General features: G+C 42.8%; 1 protein-coding gene across 3 annotated transcripts in view; it reads left to right on the top strand.

Annotated features, from left to right (window-relative positions):
- Positions 1-13,548, top strand: part of CNIH4 (cornichon family member 4) — a 45,605-nt gene extending 32,057 nt beyond the window's left edge. For 2 of the 3 annotated variants that reach the window (XM_070602309.1, XM_008528615.2), the window contains 3 exons: positions 3,024-3,136; positions 7,750-7,890; positions 10,785-13,548. In XM_070602309.1, coding sequence (XP_070458410.1) covers positions 3,069-3,136; positions 7,750-7,890; positions 10,785-10,812 — 237 coding nt within the window. In that variant the 5' untranslated portion in view covers positions 3,024-3,068 and the 3' untranslated portion in view covers positions 10,813-13,548. Of the gene's footprint in view, positions 1-3,023; positions 3,137-7,749; positions 7,891-10,784 lie in introns of those variants that run through there. The other variant, XM_008528618.2, reaches the window with a different exon arrangement.
- The last annotated feature ends 5,752 nt before the right edge of the window (positions 13,549-19,300 follow it).

Below are 19,300 nucleotides of genomic sequence, written 5' to 3'. Positions count from 1 at the left end.
TTTCACAGCTTCTCTCCTGGGAACCCTGGTCTCGATCCCCTGCTGCTTGGAAGACAAGACTTCCTTTCTCTTGGCTTACGACCTCATTTTGCTGGAGTAGCTTCTTGAGATATGGCACATGGGAATTAAATGTCGAGACCTTGCGTGTTTGAAAATGTCTTATCCTTACCCTGGCTTGATAGTTTCTCTGAGTACAGAGGTCCAGGTTAGAAAAGATTTTTCTTTCAGAGTTTTGAAGACATTGCGCGACAGTCTTCTAACTTCCACTGTTGTTCAAGTTGGGAAGTCTGGTGCCATTTTGATTTCTTACCCTTTTTATGTGATCTCTCATTTGTTTTTTTTCCTATCCTCTCCATAAGTTTTAGAACCTTCTCTTTATCCTTGGAGTTTTGGAATTTTGCAGTGGTATACTTTTGTGTACCTTTGTTTAGGCTTTTCTCATTCATTGTTTTGGACGTCTGATAGGCTCTTGGAATCTGGGAGATTTTCTCCTATTCTTTCTTTGACAATGTCTTCCCCTTCTTTTTGCTCTCTTCTTTTTTAACAGCTTCCGTTCATAAGATAATTCATCTGCTGGATTGATCTGCCAGTTCTTTTTTATTTTTCTTTCTTTTTTTTTTTTTTTAAAGATTGGCACCTGTGCTAGCATCTGTTACTGTTCTTTCTTCTTCTTCTTCTTCTTCTCCCCAAAGCCCTCTGGTACATAGTTGTGTATTCTAGTTGTAGGTCCTTCTAGTTGTGCTATGTGGGACGCCGCCTCAGCATGGCTTGACAAGCGGTGCCATGTCCGCGCCCAGGATCTAAACCTGGGCCACTGAAGCAGAGCACGTGAACTTAACCACTTGGCCACAGGGCTGGACCCTCCTTTGGTTTTTTCCTATCTTTTTGTTTTAGGATTTCCTCTGCTTTATCTTCTGGATTTTCTAGTATATATGTCGTTTATGTTGTTTTTAATTTCTAAGAGATTTTTGTTCTCTTAGTTCAAGTTTGACTTCTTAGCCTTCTGACAATATTGATTATAGTCATTTTGAAATTTCCTTCTGCTTCGTACATTATATCTGTTTCCTCCAAGATCCTTTCCATTTGTTTTTCCCCTTCTTTTATATTGGAGGCTTTCCTCAATTTCTGATACATGGCTATCTATTCATCCTTGAGGGTAAAGCACTAAAATACTCCTTGGAGCTCGTTGGGTGGTCCAGGCTGTTGACTGGTGGGTAGATAGGCGTCACTGTAGGGTAATGGGTGTCTGCCTGGCCTTTTGTGGGGGATATTTGAAATCGGCAGTTTTTTATAGGTCTCTTCTCTTGTGCCATTAAGCTGCTCCAGAGGAGACTCCTCCAAGCTCCTGCCTGGGGGATATCGCCTGGTGCTAGTGTCTGAGAACAAGTTAGGGGGAGAACACATCGTTGAGGAGAGAAGAGAAAACAGACAGAGGACTTGGTGGAAAGTCAGTAAACTAAGCAGAAGAAGGTTGAGTATCGCTTCCTGAAACTTTTGTTTTAGGTTTGTGTCTGTGTAAAACAACTCTTTGCAGCCCACAGTAAGAAATCCAAAGCTCGGCAGCTACTGCTGTGTGAGTCTGTGAGCGTGGAGAGTGGTAATGGTAACATGGGCTGACATTTATTGAGTACTTCCTTTGCATGTGGTTACGTGTGTTATTTCATCTCATTCTCTACAGCAACTTCATGAGGTGTGGGTATTATCTCATTTTACAGATGAGAACATGGTGGCCTAGGGAGGATGGGTGACTTTTCCTAAGATTGCACAGCTAATTCATGGGCTAAAGTGGGGGTTCCACTCCAGGTGTGTGGACTTTGCAGCTCACACTTGTAAGCATTATGTTAAATTGGTTACACTTCTTAAAATGCATGTTGCCTATTAAAAAGTTCCAGTTAGGGCCAACCCCAGTAGCCTGGTGTTTAAGTTTGGTGTGCTCTGCATTGGCGGCCTGGGTTCAGTTCTTGGGCCCAGACCTGCGCCACTCAGTCAGTGGCCATGCTGTGGTGTTGGGTCACATACAAAGAGGGGAAGATTGGCAACAGATGTCAGCTCAAGGTGAATCTTCCTCAGCAAAAATAAATAAATAAACAAATAAACAGTTCCAGTTGATTGCAAATTGGGTATAACGCCCAGAGAATCCCTTCTTGTTTGTTTACAAAGTAAGTATCTGATATATAAATGCAAGAGACCTAGGGCCAGTGTATCTGGGTCTATACTACATTGCTCTCCCACTGAGTAGATGTGTGACCTTGGGCAAGTTACTTAACCACTCTGAGGTTTATTTTCCTCATTTCTGTAAGTGGGGAGTGCCAGTTTCTGGCTCCATAAATATTATCTGTTAGCTTCCATTAAAAGAAAAATCTCTACTCACAGGAGAGGAAGATTGTTGGTGAATTAAGAACCTGCCACAATCGCTGTTGATGCATGAGCACTGGAATATTGCTCAATAATCAGAGAGCGTAGATAAGGACATTGGGCACTAGAAAGCCAGTAGGCTGGGATTCTGGTATCCTAGTTCATTTTCATATTTGTTCAACTCTGAGCTGTTATTGTATGCTGTTAAAGTACCTTTTTTTTTGGTGAATGTGAAATGATTTCCCTCAGGATTCTGGAGATTAAAAAATTTTTAAGATTGATATTCTGACTTGAAAGGCAGCATGTACGTGGGTATGAATCAGTCCAAATTAGAGTAAGAGGCTTTAGCGCAGATATTGGAATAGAAAGTAAATACTACTCTCTTTTCCCCTAATTGTTATTCAAACCCGCTTTAGTGAATGGATGAAACTTTGCTTAGGATAAAACGTAGTTGAAATTCAAGTGCATTATTTTAAAGCTCTGCCCTGATGTATTGTCCTGGAATAAGCAGTTGCAGCAGTCTGCAAATCTGGGACATCTGAGTCTAAAAATAGTCTTGAAACACTAGTTTGGAAGTTTTGTGTACATTCATTGATTTAGCTTCAAACAACGTGTACCTTCAGGAGGAACACAGCAGTGAGGTGTAATCCTCTGTTCTTTCCTTGCAGTGGGTCATTCCGGAGTTGATTGGCCATGCTATTGTCACTGTATTGATGCTCATTTCATTGCACTGGTTCATCTTCCTTCTCAACCTGCCTGTTGCCACTTGGAATATTTATCGGTGAGTATAGTTTATTTACTGTTTTGTGTCAGGGCAGTTTAAAGAAAATGTTTTTTTAAAAAAAATTTTAACAGCTTCTCTTCTCTAATAAAATATATGCCAGTCATAAAATAAATGATAGCAGAATGTTTTATTAAATCAGGATAAATTTTTATACACTTTGGTATTCTTAGCAAGTGGCAATTTGCGTGGCTCAGTCTTACAGTATAAACACAAATTTGCATGTGTACATTTTAGAAATATGTGACGTTTACTTGTGATGTCTAAAGACTTGTGAAAAGTTTTTCCGTTGTCTTGAGTATCTTTTTCCTTTTTTCTTTTTTTCCCCCTAAGATTGGCGCCTGAGGTAACGACGGTTGCCCATCTTTTTTTTTTTCTGCGTTATCTCCCCAAATCCCCCCCAGTACATAGTTGTATATCTTAGTTGCAGGTCCTTCTAGTTGTGGCCGCCTCAGCGTGGCCTGACGAGTGGTGCCATGTCCGCACCCAGCATCTGAACCAGCGAAACCCTGGGCCACCGCAGCAGAGCGCGCGAACTTAACCACTCGGCCACGGGGCCGGCCCCTCTTTTTCCTGTAAGAATGATCGAAAGCCTGAGAATATAAGATCCTTGCTTTTTATATCTGCAGTTTTAATTAGAGTATACTTGGAATGCTCCAAAGAAAATTTCATTTTAAAGCCTGCAAATTAGATAACATCAAAATTGTGACTTCATAAATTTAGGAAGTTTGTTCAAACATTGCTCAGTGGAAATACTAATTGGTTGTAATTTTGTAGATGGGTTATTGTACATTGCATATTTTCTTGTGAAGAACTGTGGAATAATCTTGACAAACCATGGGTTATTTTTATGTTAGTAGGTTGCTGCTCTGCTAAATTTTTAGGTTTCATTTTAATTTTATTTATATCCAGGTTTTTTTTGGGTAAAATCATTTATCGACTGATTTTTAAGTGTGACCTTTTTGAAGTGCAGGTAGTATAAGAAGCACGTAGATGAGAGTAAGGAGTAAAGGAGGGCTGGAGGAGGATGGGGAAGCGTGCGGAAGGTAATGGAAGGCAGTAGAGAGGAGGGAGTGGGTAGATGGGGGATGATCTTGTAGAGGTCACACACTGGAGCCTGAGCTAGGGACAAGCCTTTAAATCCCTGAGCCTCTTTCCCAGAGGCTGGCTCCAGAGGGGTGGAGCTGTGTTTCTTTTAAGTTTCTTATTGCTCTCGCCTGACCATCCCATAGCACAACACGTTAACCTGAGCTCAGCACTGAGAACACAGACTCCTTACGCTTTGGGTGAGGCGCGACCCCACACAGACTTTCAGCACAGCTCAGTATCCCTGTGGTCCCACTAAGTGGAACACAAATTTGGGAGTGAGAGTGGGAACCTCTGAGACTGTGGATCTTAGTGATGTCCCCGACCACACCATCAGTCAGCTCTACTAGAAATGAAAATTTGCTAGAGGAAGAGCAAGCTCTGGCATGGCTCCTTCGTCTAGAGCACAGACTGACGGAAGGCTCTACGGTCTTACTTGGGGCAATAAAGTCCATAGATTCTGTTTCCTGTAATTATAAAGACAGACGTCGTGTGTGTTTATTGCCCTGATAATGGCAATGATAGATTGTCTGCTGGTCACAAATTTACTTTCTATTTAAAAAGGTTAAAAAATATCAACAGATGGATCATTTTCTCCTTTCAGACATCTGTACTTTATGCTAGTGGGGATACAGACATATAGGAAGTGGACTCTACTTATCATAGGACACAGAGGCAAAACATGAAATAACAAAGTAAGCTAGTTAAAATAAGAAGTGGGCTGAGGCAGTGTAAGAGAAGTTACCAGATGAGTGATGAGGATGCTCAGGTTGGGAGGAGAGTTGGGTTACTGTGGACTGGGAGTTTCAAGGAGGTCTGAGCAGAGCCCTACAGGATGGATGAGGTTTGACAGAGAGGAGTGGGGAAAGAATTCTCCAGGGAGCGAAGGAGAAGGGGAGGAGTGGAAGGGAAAGCTTGAGCAAACACACAAGGCATATTTAAGGACTAATTAGGTTGAAATCATGTAGATGAGGCAGTAGTAATAGACAAAGCTAGAAATGTCGATTGGGTCACAGAGAACCTTGAACGTTGGTCCAAGTAGTTTATGTGTAAATATGAGCACTGGTAGCATAAAGTTCAGCCATTTAAAGTATAGTATTCAATATATTTTTAGTGTATTTATAGATTTAGGCAGCCATCACCACAATCTATTTTAGAGCGTATTCATCACCCCCAAAGGACGCCCTGTATCCATTAGCAGCTTCTACTCCCTTCCCGCCCTTAGCCCTAGGCAACCACCAGTCTACTTTCTGTTCTGGACAGACACACCAAAGAGAGCAACATGTGGCCTTTTACGACTAGCTTCTTTCACATAGCATAATATTCAAAGTTTGTTTATCCATGTGCAATTGATGGGCATTTGAGTTGTTTCCACTTTTTTTGGCTATTATGAATAATTCTCCTATGAACATTCACGTGCGTGTTTTTGTGTGAATGTATGTGTTCATTTCTCCTAGGAGTTGAACTGCTGGGTCATATAGTAACTCTGTGTTTAACCTTTTGAGGAACTGCCTGAGTGTTCAAAAGCAGCTGCACTATGTTACATTTCCACCAGCTGTGTATGAGGCTTCCAATTTCTCTACATCCTTGCTAACACTTGTTGTGTGTTGTTTTTTTAAATTTTAGCCATCCTATTGGGTGTGAAGTGATATCTCATTGTGGTTTCAATTTACATTTCCCTAATGACTAATGATATCGAGTATCTTACTGTGTTTATAGGCATTCCTATATCCTCTTTGCTCTGTATGTTTTTGAGTAGCTAAGTTGACTCAAAATAAATGCTGGTTTGGGAAGATTTTTTTGGAAGCATTATGTAGTATTGATTAGATGGAGAAGAGCCGGGAGGTAGGGAAACCATTTTAGACACTGGAGTAAGATAATATAGTGCTGGAACAGGGTTGTGATAATGGGAATGGAAAAGATAGAGCTATATAAGTGGTGATAGGAAGGAAGAATGGACAAGAGTTTGACATACCGCCTATGAAAGATGAGGAAGAGAGAAGTCAACTGAGTAAGAAAATGCTTTTAAGGACCACCAAGAAAATGGTTAACACTCCTTCCTATTAGATAACCTAGAAGTCAGAGAAGGATAAGACTCTGAGTTGAGACATTATTCAGTTATTCAAACGTAAATACACTCTTTCAGCTATAGATAGGCTACTAAGATTTGGGGGAGAATTTAAGACTTGTGGAACTCAGAGAGGCATTTGCATTTCGCAGAAGTGATAATTGAGAAACTGAGTGTATGGCAAGAATGAGGAACCCAAGGTTGCACTAGAAGAAGCTTGGACATGGGAGTAGCAAGAGGTCATGAACAGGGCTGGGTTAGGACATGTGTGTTGCACAGATGATGCAGTCTGGATGTTGGAGTCCAGACACTTAAACTCATTGGTCCCCTCAATGTAAGCCCATTTCCTTACATGCAAAAGGAATCATTTGGGGAAGAAGAAGACTATCGTTTGTAACTGTTATATACACGTGATATGAAATAAATATGAAATGTTATACGTTACCTGAAGAGCCTGAATGACTCCATAGTATGTTAGACATAGTATCTTTAAGATTTTTTTTTAAAGTTCGAATCTTCTCCATCTGCGGGAACACTGAGTTGAACTGTTTAGTTTGGAACCAGGGGCATCTTCTGGTGCCCTTTACCTTCTGTATTGATCTGCAGCCCTAATCCTATCCGCTTACTGTGGTCATTCCTCCACCACTATAAAAGGTACATTTCTTATTTGTCAGAATATTATTAGTATTAATAGTATTAGTATTAATCTGTATTTTTTAAGAGTTATGTAAAGTTACACATTGCATTTTGAGTTTGAACTATCCATTTACTATCTTAAGTGAAGAGGAATTGTATTTTACCACAGCAGCATTTATTCTAAATGGTTTCTGTTCTGTCCTCTTTAAATTGCTCTCTTAAGGTAGGTACCATTTATAAACCATGCAGGTTGAAACGTATTCTCTGGTGATCAGCAGGAGCACCAAAGAGGAGGGTTCTATTGTGGACGTGGACTCTCTCTTTTACTGTCATCTGTGAAATGGGAATAATTCTGTTTGACACTGCTCTTCCTTATGAAGATGTGAAGATGAAGGGAATTGCATTAATTAATTTAGAACTTTTTAGATAAAGACATTTCTAAGAACTTGATAAAATCGGTTTGGTTTTGGGCCCCCTTCACTTCTTCTAGTGGAAGACGGCTGTGGGTTTGACTGGTTCAGGAGTTTTCTACAGAAGATGGGTAAAAGGGTCTCAGTGCAGAAATCATTGTTCTCTAGAGTGTTACTCTTTTTTCAGAGGGCAGAAAATTACACCCCAAGTTAATAGTATCATATCTTTCAAAGGAAAACTAAGTGGTGGCTGGTGACATTGTCATAGTACTCTGGCCATATTTGGTCTGAATTTAAGGCTGCTATGATTGGTTCACTTTTAAAGGTTGTTTATTAATGGTTACTTATTTTTGAATATTTATGCTGATGATTTGATTTTCCTTCTAATGGGTGTGCATCCTTTAATTTCTCAGGTTCATTATGGTGCCAAGTGGTAACATGGGAGTATTTGATCCCACAGAAATACACAATCGAGGGCAGCTGAAGTCACACATGAAGGAAGCCATGATCAAGCTTGGGTTCCACTTGCTCTGTTTCTTCATGTATCTTTATAGGTGAGTTTACAGCACTCCTGGCGTTTTCCTGGGTGCCGCGCCTGCTTCTGACAGGTGACATGTTACTGTACGATAGGATTTTGCATTGACATTACAGAGCTTTTGGGGATCATGCGAATTTCTTGTGGCTGTGTAGACTTTTAATGTGTGTCATTGAAGCAGCATAGTGTGGATCTGACCCACGACAGAGTTACTCTGTGGTCTCAGTTATTCCTGAGCTGTTGAGGCTCTCAACATGCTTAAAACTGTCTTTGCCATTCTTTTCCTGCCTTCGTATCCAGCTGTGAGGCCTCCCTGCCTGTTAGAAGCATTAATGCATGTACCCCAAGAGACTGCTGCACTCGTGGGTCTCCTGGGGACCAGACCACTGGCAGCAGCCCTCAACAGCTTGTCTCCATGTTGGGCTGGTCTTTCTTGGCAGTAAGGAATTAGGTGTGATGCGAAGTGGTCTGTTCTGGCAAACTTTTATCAGTCTTCCGGTTGTAACAGATAGGAAGGAAGAATTCACATGAAGGATTGGCTGTCAGACACTGGAAGCTTTCTGCAGTCCTGTTTTAGACTTAAAGTTATCACCTTATGTTTGAAGAGAGAAACATGCCGCCTTTTCCTTCACCTATCATAGACCCATAGAATAGAGCAAAGAAGAGGGAAAAATTGTCATATATATGACAATTTGATTAAACCTTTAAGAATCTAGATGTCAGGCTTAACGTTTGTGTCCAAGCTTCATTAGATCATTCCTATTTTTCCCCAGGTAAATTTTAATTTTTCACATAGGCATAAGGGCTATTAGGAAAAACTGGTACTGAATACACTTCTGTCATTGAGAAGATTGTTAATAATTAGAAACTGTATAAAAAATTGCTATTTTGTCTGAAATGGTTTAGGAGTCAGAGCCATTTTAGCCTCTGCCTGAAAAAGCAAGCTTCCTAAAATCCTTTTCCTGTGCTCGTTCCACCCATTACCATAGATGAGATCGAAATTAGAGTTTAGAGGGTTTCCTTTTCACAGTTTATCTTACTTGCTTTTCTGTATTTTAAAAACTAGGACAGAAAAAGCACACTGGCATCAGTTTCTGGTTCTCACACTGTACTTCACTGCCAGTGTGCGTAATTGTTAATCCTGGTATTAAAGATAAAGACTGAAGAGCCAAAATACTCAGTATTAAGACACACCTATTATCATTTTTATTACTTTTTTTAAGTCAAACAATATGATGGTCTCTTTATCATCATATATTGTTCCTTTATATTTGTCTGTTTCTGAAGAGACAAAAAACGAGCTGGAATCAGCCTTGCTCAGGGGTCCTTTCTTGAGCCTCCCACCCCTCCAGCATTTAAAAATGCATGAGTTTCTTAGCTCTCAGTCGTGAATTTAAAGCAATGGGAAGATGGACTGAAGACAGGATTGGAGGAATCAGGAAGCATTTTGGGGCACGTTTAAGGTGTGCTTCTTTACAACTAAATAAAAGATATACAGCCTGTGTAATTGGTTTGAGTAGCTGCATTCCTCACTGGCTGTGTCCTTTCTTTTTCCTTCTCTTCCCCTTCTCTCCCCTTCCCTCCTCAGCTTGTCATTTTTAGCCATACTGCTATCAGCTTACCCCTTGGCACCACCCAGACTCAAGGGATCAGGATGAAAGAGGAGTCTCAGAAGATGTCCTTGTAGCACTTTCCTCTTAGGTTTTGGTTGCTGTTGTTTCAAAGCAGTTTTATTTCCAAATCGTCAGATTTCTAATGCAGGGGTTTTATGCTGCTCCCCTCTATCGCCTGCCACAGCTTGCGTGGTGCCTTGCACATAGCAGACATTCAGGGTTTATTAAATAGAATTAAAGGAAAAATGCCTATGTTCTTTAGAGGTTGGTGAAATCTGTACCTTTGGTTTTTTGGTTAGGTGCCAGCCTAGTAGAATCTGGGCTCTGCCACTTACTATGTGACCAGGGCAAGTTTCTTAACCTCTCTGAGCGTCGATTTCTTCATCTGAAAATTGGCTAGTAACAGTACCTACCTCATGGGATTGTGATGTAGACTAAATGAGATAATGCACGTAAGCATTTAGGTTTGCACTGACCTATAGTAAACTTGCGGAAATCTTTCAGAAATATTAGCTACTATCATTAATCTCTGCTGCGCACTGAGTACACTTAGTATGGTTATGTTTGGACAATTAATGTAAGGGTATTTCACTGTACTTTAGTCATTTGATAGCAGAGCGAGGCTGATTCCAGTGAAAGGAAATGATAGTTTTGTTTCTGTTAACTGTGGTGGTTTCAATAGAGTATTTATAGAGTGACTGCTGCATGTTGGACACTGTGTAAGGCACTGCAAATGACACAAAGGAGCAGCACAAAATCCCTGTGTGGAAGCTGGGAGCTTGGGTGCTGCCTGGAATATGAAGGTGGTGATGCCCGCCTCTCCTCTCGTGCTGGAAGAGCTCACGGTGCAGCGGTAGGAACGTGAGCCGGAGTGTGCGGGAAGGGGATGGCTATGGAAGGAAGCCATGCAGCTGCCCTGGCTGAGGCCCCCGCTGCCCAAAGGCGGTGCCTTGGGGGTGGGCTGAGGAGCAGGGGTCCCACGCAGAGGGACAGCACATGCAAAGATCTGGCTAGAGAATTAAAGTTTTTTTAATGGACATAGTTTTTTCTAAACTATAGCCCAACATTGGTTTTAGGTTATACTCTCTGCCCCCATCCCCACTCGAGTTACATTTTAGTGAAAAAAATTGGGCCATTGAGAAGCTCTAATATGGATATTCTTTCCTTTAGGTGTAGGTGATTTTCTTGTACTCAAATGAGTGTTCCTTGCTGAGCCTTAGGAATACGAGTCTGGACAGACCAGACTGTGTAGGAACATTCCTAAGGAAACATGAGTAACACTGATTTCTTCTCTCCACAGTATGATTTTAGCTTTGATAAACGACTGAGCTGGAGCAGCCGTGGTTGAAGTCAGCCTACACTACAGTGCACAGTTGAGGAGCCAGAGACTACTTAAATCATCGTTAGAGCCGTGACCAGAGCAGTATATTTTTTCCTCTTTGAACAAAAAAATATTTTTGCTGTATTTTTATCATATAAAGTATTTAAAAAACATGAATTGAGTTTTTGTAGATTTCTGGTTCTCAACGTTAGCCTGAACCCCAACATGTGAAGGTGTTTTTCATCATCTGTATGTTGAAGATAGTCGTTTGTATGTAGGAACAGGACTGCCATTCCAGCCTTGCATGCCAAAGAAAGAAAGGGCCGGCTTTAAGGGGAAAATGTCAGGATGGCACAGCTGCTCTTCAAGTCCACTGAAAAGTCAGAGTACGAAACAACACTGCTGATCTGGGCAAAGGAAGAGTGAAAGTAAATTACCCTTTAGTCTACATCGTGGCAGCTTTATATGTTTAATGTGGTTTAAAGATTTGTGGGACTGTCAGCTAAGAAACTTTTCACAAGAGTGTTAACAGAAAATGACATTTCAAGAAATACATATTTCTTTGCAGAGTTTGTGAAACCATATAGGCCGTTTGCCCAGGTACCATGTAATTCCTGCTTAGAGAAAGGAAAATAAATCAGAAGAGCAAAACTTGATGAAGAAGCGTTCATTTAAGAGCCACCGTGTCTCCGCTCCCCCTCAAACCCATGTGTTGCGCTGGCTGTTGCTGGTCTTGGTTCTGTGTCCCACTTGAGCCCGTTGTATTTGAGCTCTTGGACTTCTGTTTTAATGGGTTTGGAGAGGTGATTGGGTGGAAGATGCTCATCACATTAGACGCAGGAAGAGCCGGTCATTTCAGTGTCAGTGACATGGAGCTTGTCAGTGCTCTGCCTGGTGCCAGGTTAACTGTGACGCTGCTGTCCCGCTGCATGGACCGTTTTGTGAATTGGGAGACCCAGTACAAGCCATTTCACAGACATAGCAATAGCCACCCAAACTCCCTTCCTTGGAGCTGTTTGTGACTCTGGCAGCTGGGGAGAGCAGTTAGCCTCTTCAGTTCTGTTGGCCGGGTAAAGTGAACCTGGCGCTTTAGTCTCAGTCCTGGTTTGTGCTTTAATGTTACTATCTTAAGTGTTGGCACTTAGGCAAAACATGGCTGTGTTTTATGGCTGGCAGAGTCCAAAGAGATTATTCACTCTGTTGAGGCAGAGTTGGGCGGCTAAACAAGGTGTGTGGTCACCAAAAGATCAAGTGTTGCCTGTCGTTTTAGCCTTAGCAGAAGCCAGGGAGCCACTAAGCAAAACTCCCTGTACAGACAGAGCCACGTTTCGAGGATGGATGTAGTGCCCTGGCCACTGGGGAAAGGAGCAGTGAAATGGTCGGCAAAGTAACCTTGGTTCTGCTGGCCTCTCTGGGGACTCGGAAATTGCTCCTTGTACTTATCTTGAATTTCTGCCGGGCCAGGAGACCAGAAGCTGTAACATGGGAGTTAACTTTGCTTGCATCTCTCTCTCATTTTCCTTCCGAGGCACATTCCTCTGTTTAAAAAACCAGTCCCTTCACTCTGCCTTTCTCCCTAACTTCCAGTGCCTCTTAATGTTTTGCTCAAGCTTTTAAAGCAGTGAAGCCATTGGAGAAGTGAAATCCTTGGACCTAAGAGACGGACTAGCTACTTTAAGAAGCTCAAAGGTGCTGGAAGAGGGCCGACCACGTGTTTTATCTTTGCATTCAGTTATTCTTAACAACCGAAATAGAAATCCATGTAGTTGAGGGAACCTCTGGCTGTCAGTTGAATGTTGTCAGGCAGAAGTTGCTGAGGCTGAGCAAATCAGAAAGGTGCCTTGTTTATAACAAAGAACAGGGGCTCTTTACTTCTGAGACTGGTTAAAAACAAGTAAAACCACCTTTCTTATATTGCTTGTCTGTACCAAAGCCAGGAAAGGGGGTAACTCTAGTTTTTTGTTTTTATTTTTTAGGGGCTCTTCTACAAATGATGAAAAGGGGAAACAGCACTGACTTTAAAAGCTGTGGTTATAAGGTGATAAGGATTAATCTGTGCTTTTCATTGATTGGACAGTTGCAGAGAACCACGTTAGAGGTCATTTGGTCTAACTCCTTCATCCTAAAGATAGAGAACTGAGGCCTAGAGATCGCATCTGGAATCCTGATGGTTGGTCCAGAGTTCTCTCCCTTGTCACTCCTCTTCCCTGTCCGTCTAGAAGGCAGCATCAAGGCCCCAGCCAGGGCAGACTACCATGGGGTGCTCCTGTGTGCAAAATATTTCTGTATTCGTGTTGTGTCATTTTCCCTGGTCCTTTTCCTGCCATCCTTTCAGTGGTAGCAGATGCCCTTGCTAATCACTGGAATCTCAGAGGACAGAGCTGAGGAAGCAAGACGTAAGATGCAGCTCAGTTTGTCAAAGCCTGGCAGTCCCCTCAGCCACCTTTTCATGCCACACAGATGACAATGCGATGAGTCCAAATGTGCTTCCTCTCACCTAGTCTTACTTTGAAGTTGAGAGCTAAGAAAGCTTCCTGTGGAACTCTGTCTCCTGTGGCGCTTACCACTTTCTGTCTGGTCTTAGAGTTGCTTGTGTGCAAGTAATCTCTTCTACTAGATTGTACGCTCCTGGAGGGCAGAGCACACTCATGTTCCTATTTGTTTCTTCCTCCTGCTGCTCCTGGCACCCAACACAGTGCCTTGCACACAGAAACAATAAATGATTGTTGACTGAACATGTAAATCTGATTGTGCTGTGCTGTTGCTCTTCAGCATGAAGTCTGACTGCTGCCCTGTACGTGAGAGAAGTGAGAAGGAATGGAGCAACAGAATCCAAGTCCGCCATCTTTGTTTCAAGGCCCTCACGCTACGGATGCTCTACGACAGGCTAGGCTGGGAAAGGAAACTGCTGTATTTGGTGCACTTGAGACTTGGGAAGTCAGCCTTACCCACAAGTAATATTTTGTTAAAAGTAGTTGTGGTGAAAAGTATTATGTACCAGGTGTAACTAACTGTCCCCAAAATGTAAATAAACTTGTTCTAATACATAGAAACAGGCAGCAAGATACAGAAGGTAAGCTTGAAAGTCTGTGCTTATCATCTAGATTTCTGCCATGAGTTTATGCACTTTAAACCCAATATACTATTTTGCTATGTAGTGTAACAAAGAGTGAAATAGTGTAGTGAAACTTCAGTTAACAAGGCTGTTCAAAGAAAGGGCTGTTCTGGCTTTCTGAGGGTTTGTCATGAAACCCTTTGGTTTTCTAAAGATTTGATTTTTCCTTTTTCTCCCCAAGCCCCCTGGGTACATAGTTGTGTATTTTTAGTTGTGGGTCCTTCTAGTTGTGGCATGTGGGACGCTGCCTCAGCATGGCTTGATGAGCAGTGCCATGTCCGTGCCCAGGATTCGAACCGGCGAAACCCTGGGCTGCTGAAGTGGAGTGTGCGAACTCAACAACTCGGCCACAGGGCCGGCCCCGAAGCCCTTTGGTTTTAAGCCATACTTTTTGTGAAAATTCTAAAAGCTAGTAGCCAAATTGTTTTGCTTAGTAACAGGAATACAATCTAACAGAAGGTCAAGACCTTAGGTCAGCCTTGTGAACTGCGGAATCACTGTCAGGACTATAGATGTCGGAGGGGTGTTCACGGAGCGAACTTGCCGAGCTCAACTTGCTCTTTGGAATCAACTCCTTGATTAAAGCTGTTGGTTTTCAGCTGCTTCCCTCTGAAGCTGGGTGGGGAAGAGTGAGGGGGTGAGCAGAATCAGCTAGCTGAGTGCTGAGGTTTGCCTGTGGCTTCCTCTGTGTATGGTTTGCTGCATCCGTCGTGGAGCAATCTTGGTTTCATTTGTATCAGTTCCCATTCAACATTAGAACTAGTCAAAATGTGAGTCAGTTTAGCAGACACTTCAATTCCTGTTCTCCGATAGAGCACCTTGTGTGTCAGAGATTGAGGGGCGTGGTAAGACTGAGTCAGACGGTACTGCACTGTCACTCTGCAGCCGTCCCTCATTCCTGTCCCCTTCTGAGGGCCCTGCGCTTTATAGAACCTCCACCTTCTTGTTGTTCCGGGGGACTTGATCTCTGACACCTGCTATCCTAGGGACCATATACTCTGGGCCAGGGAAGGAGCTTGAATCCTTCATCTGTTTTTACAGCTCAATTCACTCAAATTGACAATCTCTGAAGGACATGGAATCAAGTTAGAGAAGGAATGAGTTTTCTTCTAGAGCCTGATCTTATCACTTGATTTGATCAGCAGCCTGCTTCACAGATTGCATGCAAACTGGGTGAGAGTTGAACATGATGGCTCAGTTAAAAGCAACAAGTTTGGCTGCCACTGTATCTACTCTATCACAAAGAGACCTGCAGGGCAAGGCTGGTCCTCTGGTGTGGCTCTATGTAAGGGCACTAACTTTTGGGAGAGAAGAACAGGACTAATCCATGTTACTTGGTAATGTTCTATTACACTGGCTATAATAATCAAACTCATGGGCATTCTTGCTTTAACCATAACCTACTACCTTCCTTCCCACTCCCTGTTTTGAAGCAAATACCAGATGTCATTACATCTGTAGTATTTTTTTACCTGTCTCTGTAAGAGTTCTTAAAACACAAACCCTTAACCATAATACCAATGCTATACGTAAACTGGTAATTCCTTAGTACTAAATATCCAGTTGGTGCTCAAATTTCCCCTGTTGGCGCAAAAGTTTTACAGTTGGTTTTTTCACACTGGGATCCAAACAAGCTCTGTACATTTCATTTGGTTACTGTCTCTTAATCTGCTTGGTTCCCTCTCTTTTTCTCCTTGCAATTTGTGGAATAAACTGGGTCATCTGACATAGTATTCAAGTCATTTGTTGTGTAGAACCTCCAAATATTCTGGATTTTGCTGACTGTATCCTCTGATAACTTTTAAATCCCTCTTAAAACCTAGTCTCTGGTTGTACTGTGTGCACTGCCGTGCAGTTTGCCATACTGTTGGCTGTTAGAGGTGAGGAACTAGGCTTGGGCAGTCGGACAGGTTAAGCAGCTTGGCTGAAGAGACATCAAGTGATAGGATTTACATTCAGGTCTGATGACTCCAAAACCCCTGATTCTTACCACTACTCTACAAATTTACAAAACAATTTAAAGATAGTCAAATTTATTGTGGAGTTTTCCTGATTGCTTTGATTGTATGGAGAAAAGTCTCCTGATATAATTTAAAAAGTGTCATTTTCTTCTGTGAACTACACAGTTAACTAGAATCAGTAAAGTGGGCCCTTAAACTTCTTACCTATCTTTGACAAGTTTTGTTTTGAATATACTTTTGGTGAGGAAGATTGGCCCTGAGCTAACATCTGTTGCCAATGTTGCTAACATCTGTTCCTCTTTTTTGTTTTTCTCCCCACAGCCCCAGTACATAGTTGTATATCCTAGTTGTAGGTTATTCTAGTTCTATGTGGGACGCCGCCTCAGCATGGCTTGATGAGCAGTGCTAGGTCTGTGCCCAGGATCCAAACCGGTGAACCCTGGGCCGCTGAAGTGGAGTGCAAGAACTTAACCACTGGGCCACAGGGTGGGCCCTTCTGACAAGTTTTAACAGTCACTTTTTATACCAAGCTAAGTGGCCATCTACAGACCAAGGGAGAGGTTTGTATGGCGTAGTGGTTAAGAACATGAGCTCAGAGGCACCTAGCTTTGAGTGCCAGCTCCTTCACACCAGTTAATTTATTTAAGCCTATTTCCCTCATTGGTAAAATGGGCATTAGCGTATCTGCCTCCTCAAGCTACCTTGAGAATTCAGTGAGAATGCACATGAAGTGGCTCATCCACAGTGACTGGGCTACGGTCACTCCCGACGTATTAGCCCACTGAAGATAGCTGTTACGTGTTACTGCTACTCAGTGAGCAGACAGGTGTGCAGTGTTGTGCTTGGTGCCCCTCCATGCCCTTCCTGCTCCTGCTGTTAATTCTCGGTCTCGTTGGTGAAGTAATAGAGCACAGTCTTGGGATTCTCAAAAACCACCCGGACGCGCATCAGTGCCAGCTGGCAACCCAAAATTACCCGAGGGGTTAACAGATCTGACTCAAGACCTGGAAGGTGGCTCAGGAACCTGAAAGTTACAGGAGCCTCCCATGGTGTCTCACAGGCACTTGGCTTTAGGAGCGGACGGCGCAGGTTTTGGAATCAAATGGGTCTGAGTCCCGGTGCCACCATCTATCAGCTCTTACAGTTTCTTTAAGCTCGAGTTTGTCACCAAAAAAGTGAGCAATAATACTTGCGTACAGAGATAGAAGTTTAAATAACGTTTATCAAGTGCCTCGTACCTAATAAGTGCTCCAATATACGTTTACTAGGAGGAGGAAGTGTAGAGAAAAAGAATATTAAAACCAATTAGTTGCAGGTCTTTGCGGACAAGCAAACAGAAAAAGAAAAAGGTCTTTTCATGCAAACCCATTAATGGGGAAAAAGAGCCCATTCAAACGTATCTTCCTGGGAAAGGATCAGGCATGTTCATTTAAAGTTTATTTTTGGGACCGGCCCCGTGGCCAAGTGGTTAGGTTCGCGTGCTCCGCTTCGGCGGCCCAGGGTTTGCTGGTTGGGATCCTGGGCGCGGACACGGCACCGCTCATCAGGCCATGCTGAGGCGGCGGGCGTCCCACATGCCGCAAGTAGGAGGACCCACAACTAAAATTATACAACAATGTACTGGGGGGCTTTGGGGAGAAAAAGGAAAAATAAAATATTAAAAAAAAAAGTGTATCTGTTCGCTTAAAAGAAATTTTAGAACATTTTTTTCATTGATAATAAAATCAAGATCGCTTTTCTGAATTCTCAGGTCACAAATTATTTTTCAGTATGGTGGATGAGGGAAAGTTCTTCAATATTTGGAAACTATTTGGTGTACAACTGCCAATTAGCTCCATTTCTTTTTTCTAAGATTTTAAAAAATTTTTCCTTTTTCTCCCAAAGGCCCCCGGTACATAGTTGTGGATCCTTCTAGTTGTGGCATGTGGGATGCCACCTCAGCATGGCCTGATGAGCGGTGCCATGTCTGCGCCCAGGATCCGAACCTGCCAAACCCTGGGCCACCGAAGTGGAGTGTGCGAACTCAACTGCTCGGCCATGGGGCCGGCCCCTAGCTCCATTCTTAACTTGAAAACAAGGAGGAACAAGAAGCCACACAGGACTTAGACTCAGAACATTTACCATATTCATTAATTTCAATTCTAGATATAGTCTATCACGGTGGCTAATTATGTCTTAAGACTTTTTTCTGAGGCTATGTCTTAAATTGCATACGGGGGACTCCAGTTGCATCAATTTAATATAGTGGCCAAAGAAGACACTAATCCTCACCTCAGAAAAGGAAATTAAAACTTGACTGAAGTCTGTGCTTGCCTGCTTCCTGCATTACGGTTCCATGCTGGTTCGGTATTTCAACTACACGGTCAGATACCGGCTCAGATACGGCGAGCTCTCGTCCTCCGCTCGTCAAGTCTGAGGGACAAGAGCCTGCTGCCACAAACCGACGGCAGACACTTACAGTTCTTGGAAGTAGTGACAGGATGATGGGATCATTTTGTTTCCTGAATCTTCCTGAACAGTTTCAAGTTTTTCGAGAAAAAATTCAGGTAGAAGTTATTAAATGACGTAACTAAAGACCATCAATTTTTCTTTTGCTTAAGTGGAAGGGAATGAATTCTTTTCGAACACAGCTAAGATTTAAGGTCGGGAAATCTTTTACATCTGATGCTGGGTTCCGGCATGAAACTCTGACAGCTAAATCTGCAAAATATAGCCGTATTTAAAGAAAACAAATAGTAAAACTTCTTTCCCGTGCCGGCTCAGGGGAAGCTGTGAGCCATGACGCTACGCGGCGAGCAGGAGCGAGGGGCGGCGTCGCCTGTCTGGCCTCGTGGGGGTCTGCCGGTCTAAGCCGACTCCCCATTCGCCAGCTGCCAAACGACAGCGCTGCTCACCTGAACTCCCTTCTACCGCACTCGACTCCACTCTCAGTAGGAGAGATGCTTCCCGTCCACTTCTGTGATAATTCACCCCGATGGGGCAACTGGTTCTTTCCTCTCTTCGTAACTCAGATGTACTGTAGGTTTGCACACATTAATGCTTTCTCCAAGGAGATCTTTAAGGACCTATGTAACTATTCATCGTGAAATGAACTTTAATTTCAAACTGGAAATATATTCTCTCTACTACTCAAGTGCACAGTGCCTAAACGCCTAACTCCAGAAGCAGTCACACTCCAGAACTGGGGCCTGTGACCCCTTTACAAGGGCCAGTGTTCCTTCGGCTTCTCTAAATTCCTCCACGCTTGTATACAACAGCTCCTTAAAAAGCTATCCTGACAGAGGAAGCAGTGCTGCCTCCGACACCACTTAAAAATGCCAGGTGAACAGATGGCAGTCCCATCAGCACATGAGTTGTTTTAGAGAAAAAGCGTACTCTTTAAACACTCTGGTTAATGGATGAGGAGACAAGAGCAGCAA

This window comes from Equus przewalskii, chromosome 31, assembly GCF_037783145.1.
Source record: "Equus przewalskii isolate Varuska chromosome 31, EquPr2, whole genome shotgun sequence".
NCBI lineage: Eukaryota > Metazoa > Chordata > Mammalia > Perissodactyla > Equidae > Equus > Equus przewalskii.
Note: the sequence above shows the minus strand (reverse complement) of the source record. Positions and strands in the feature narration are given on the sequence as shown.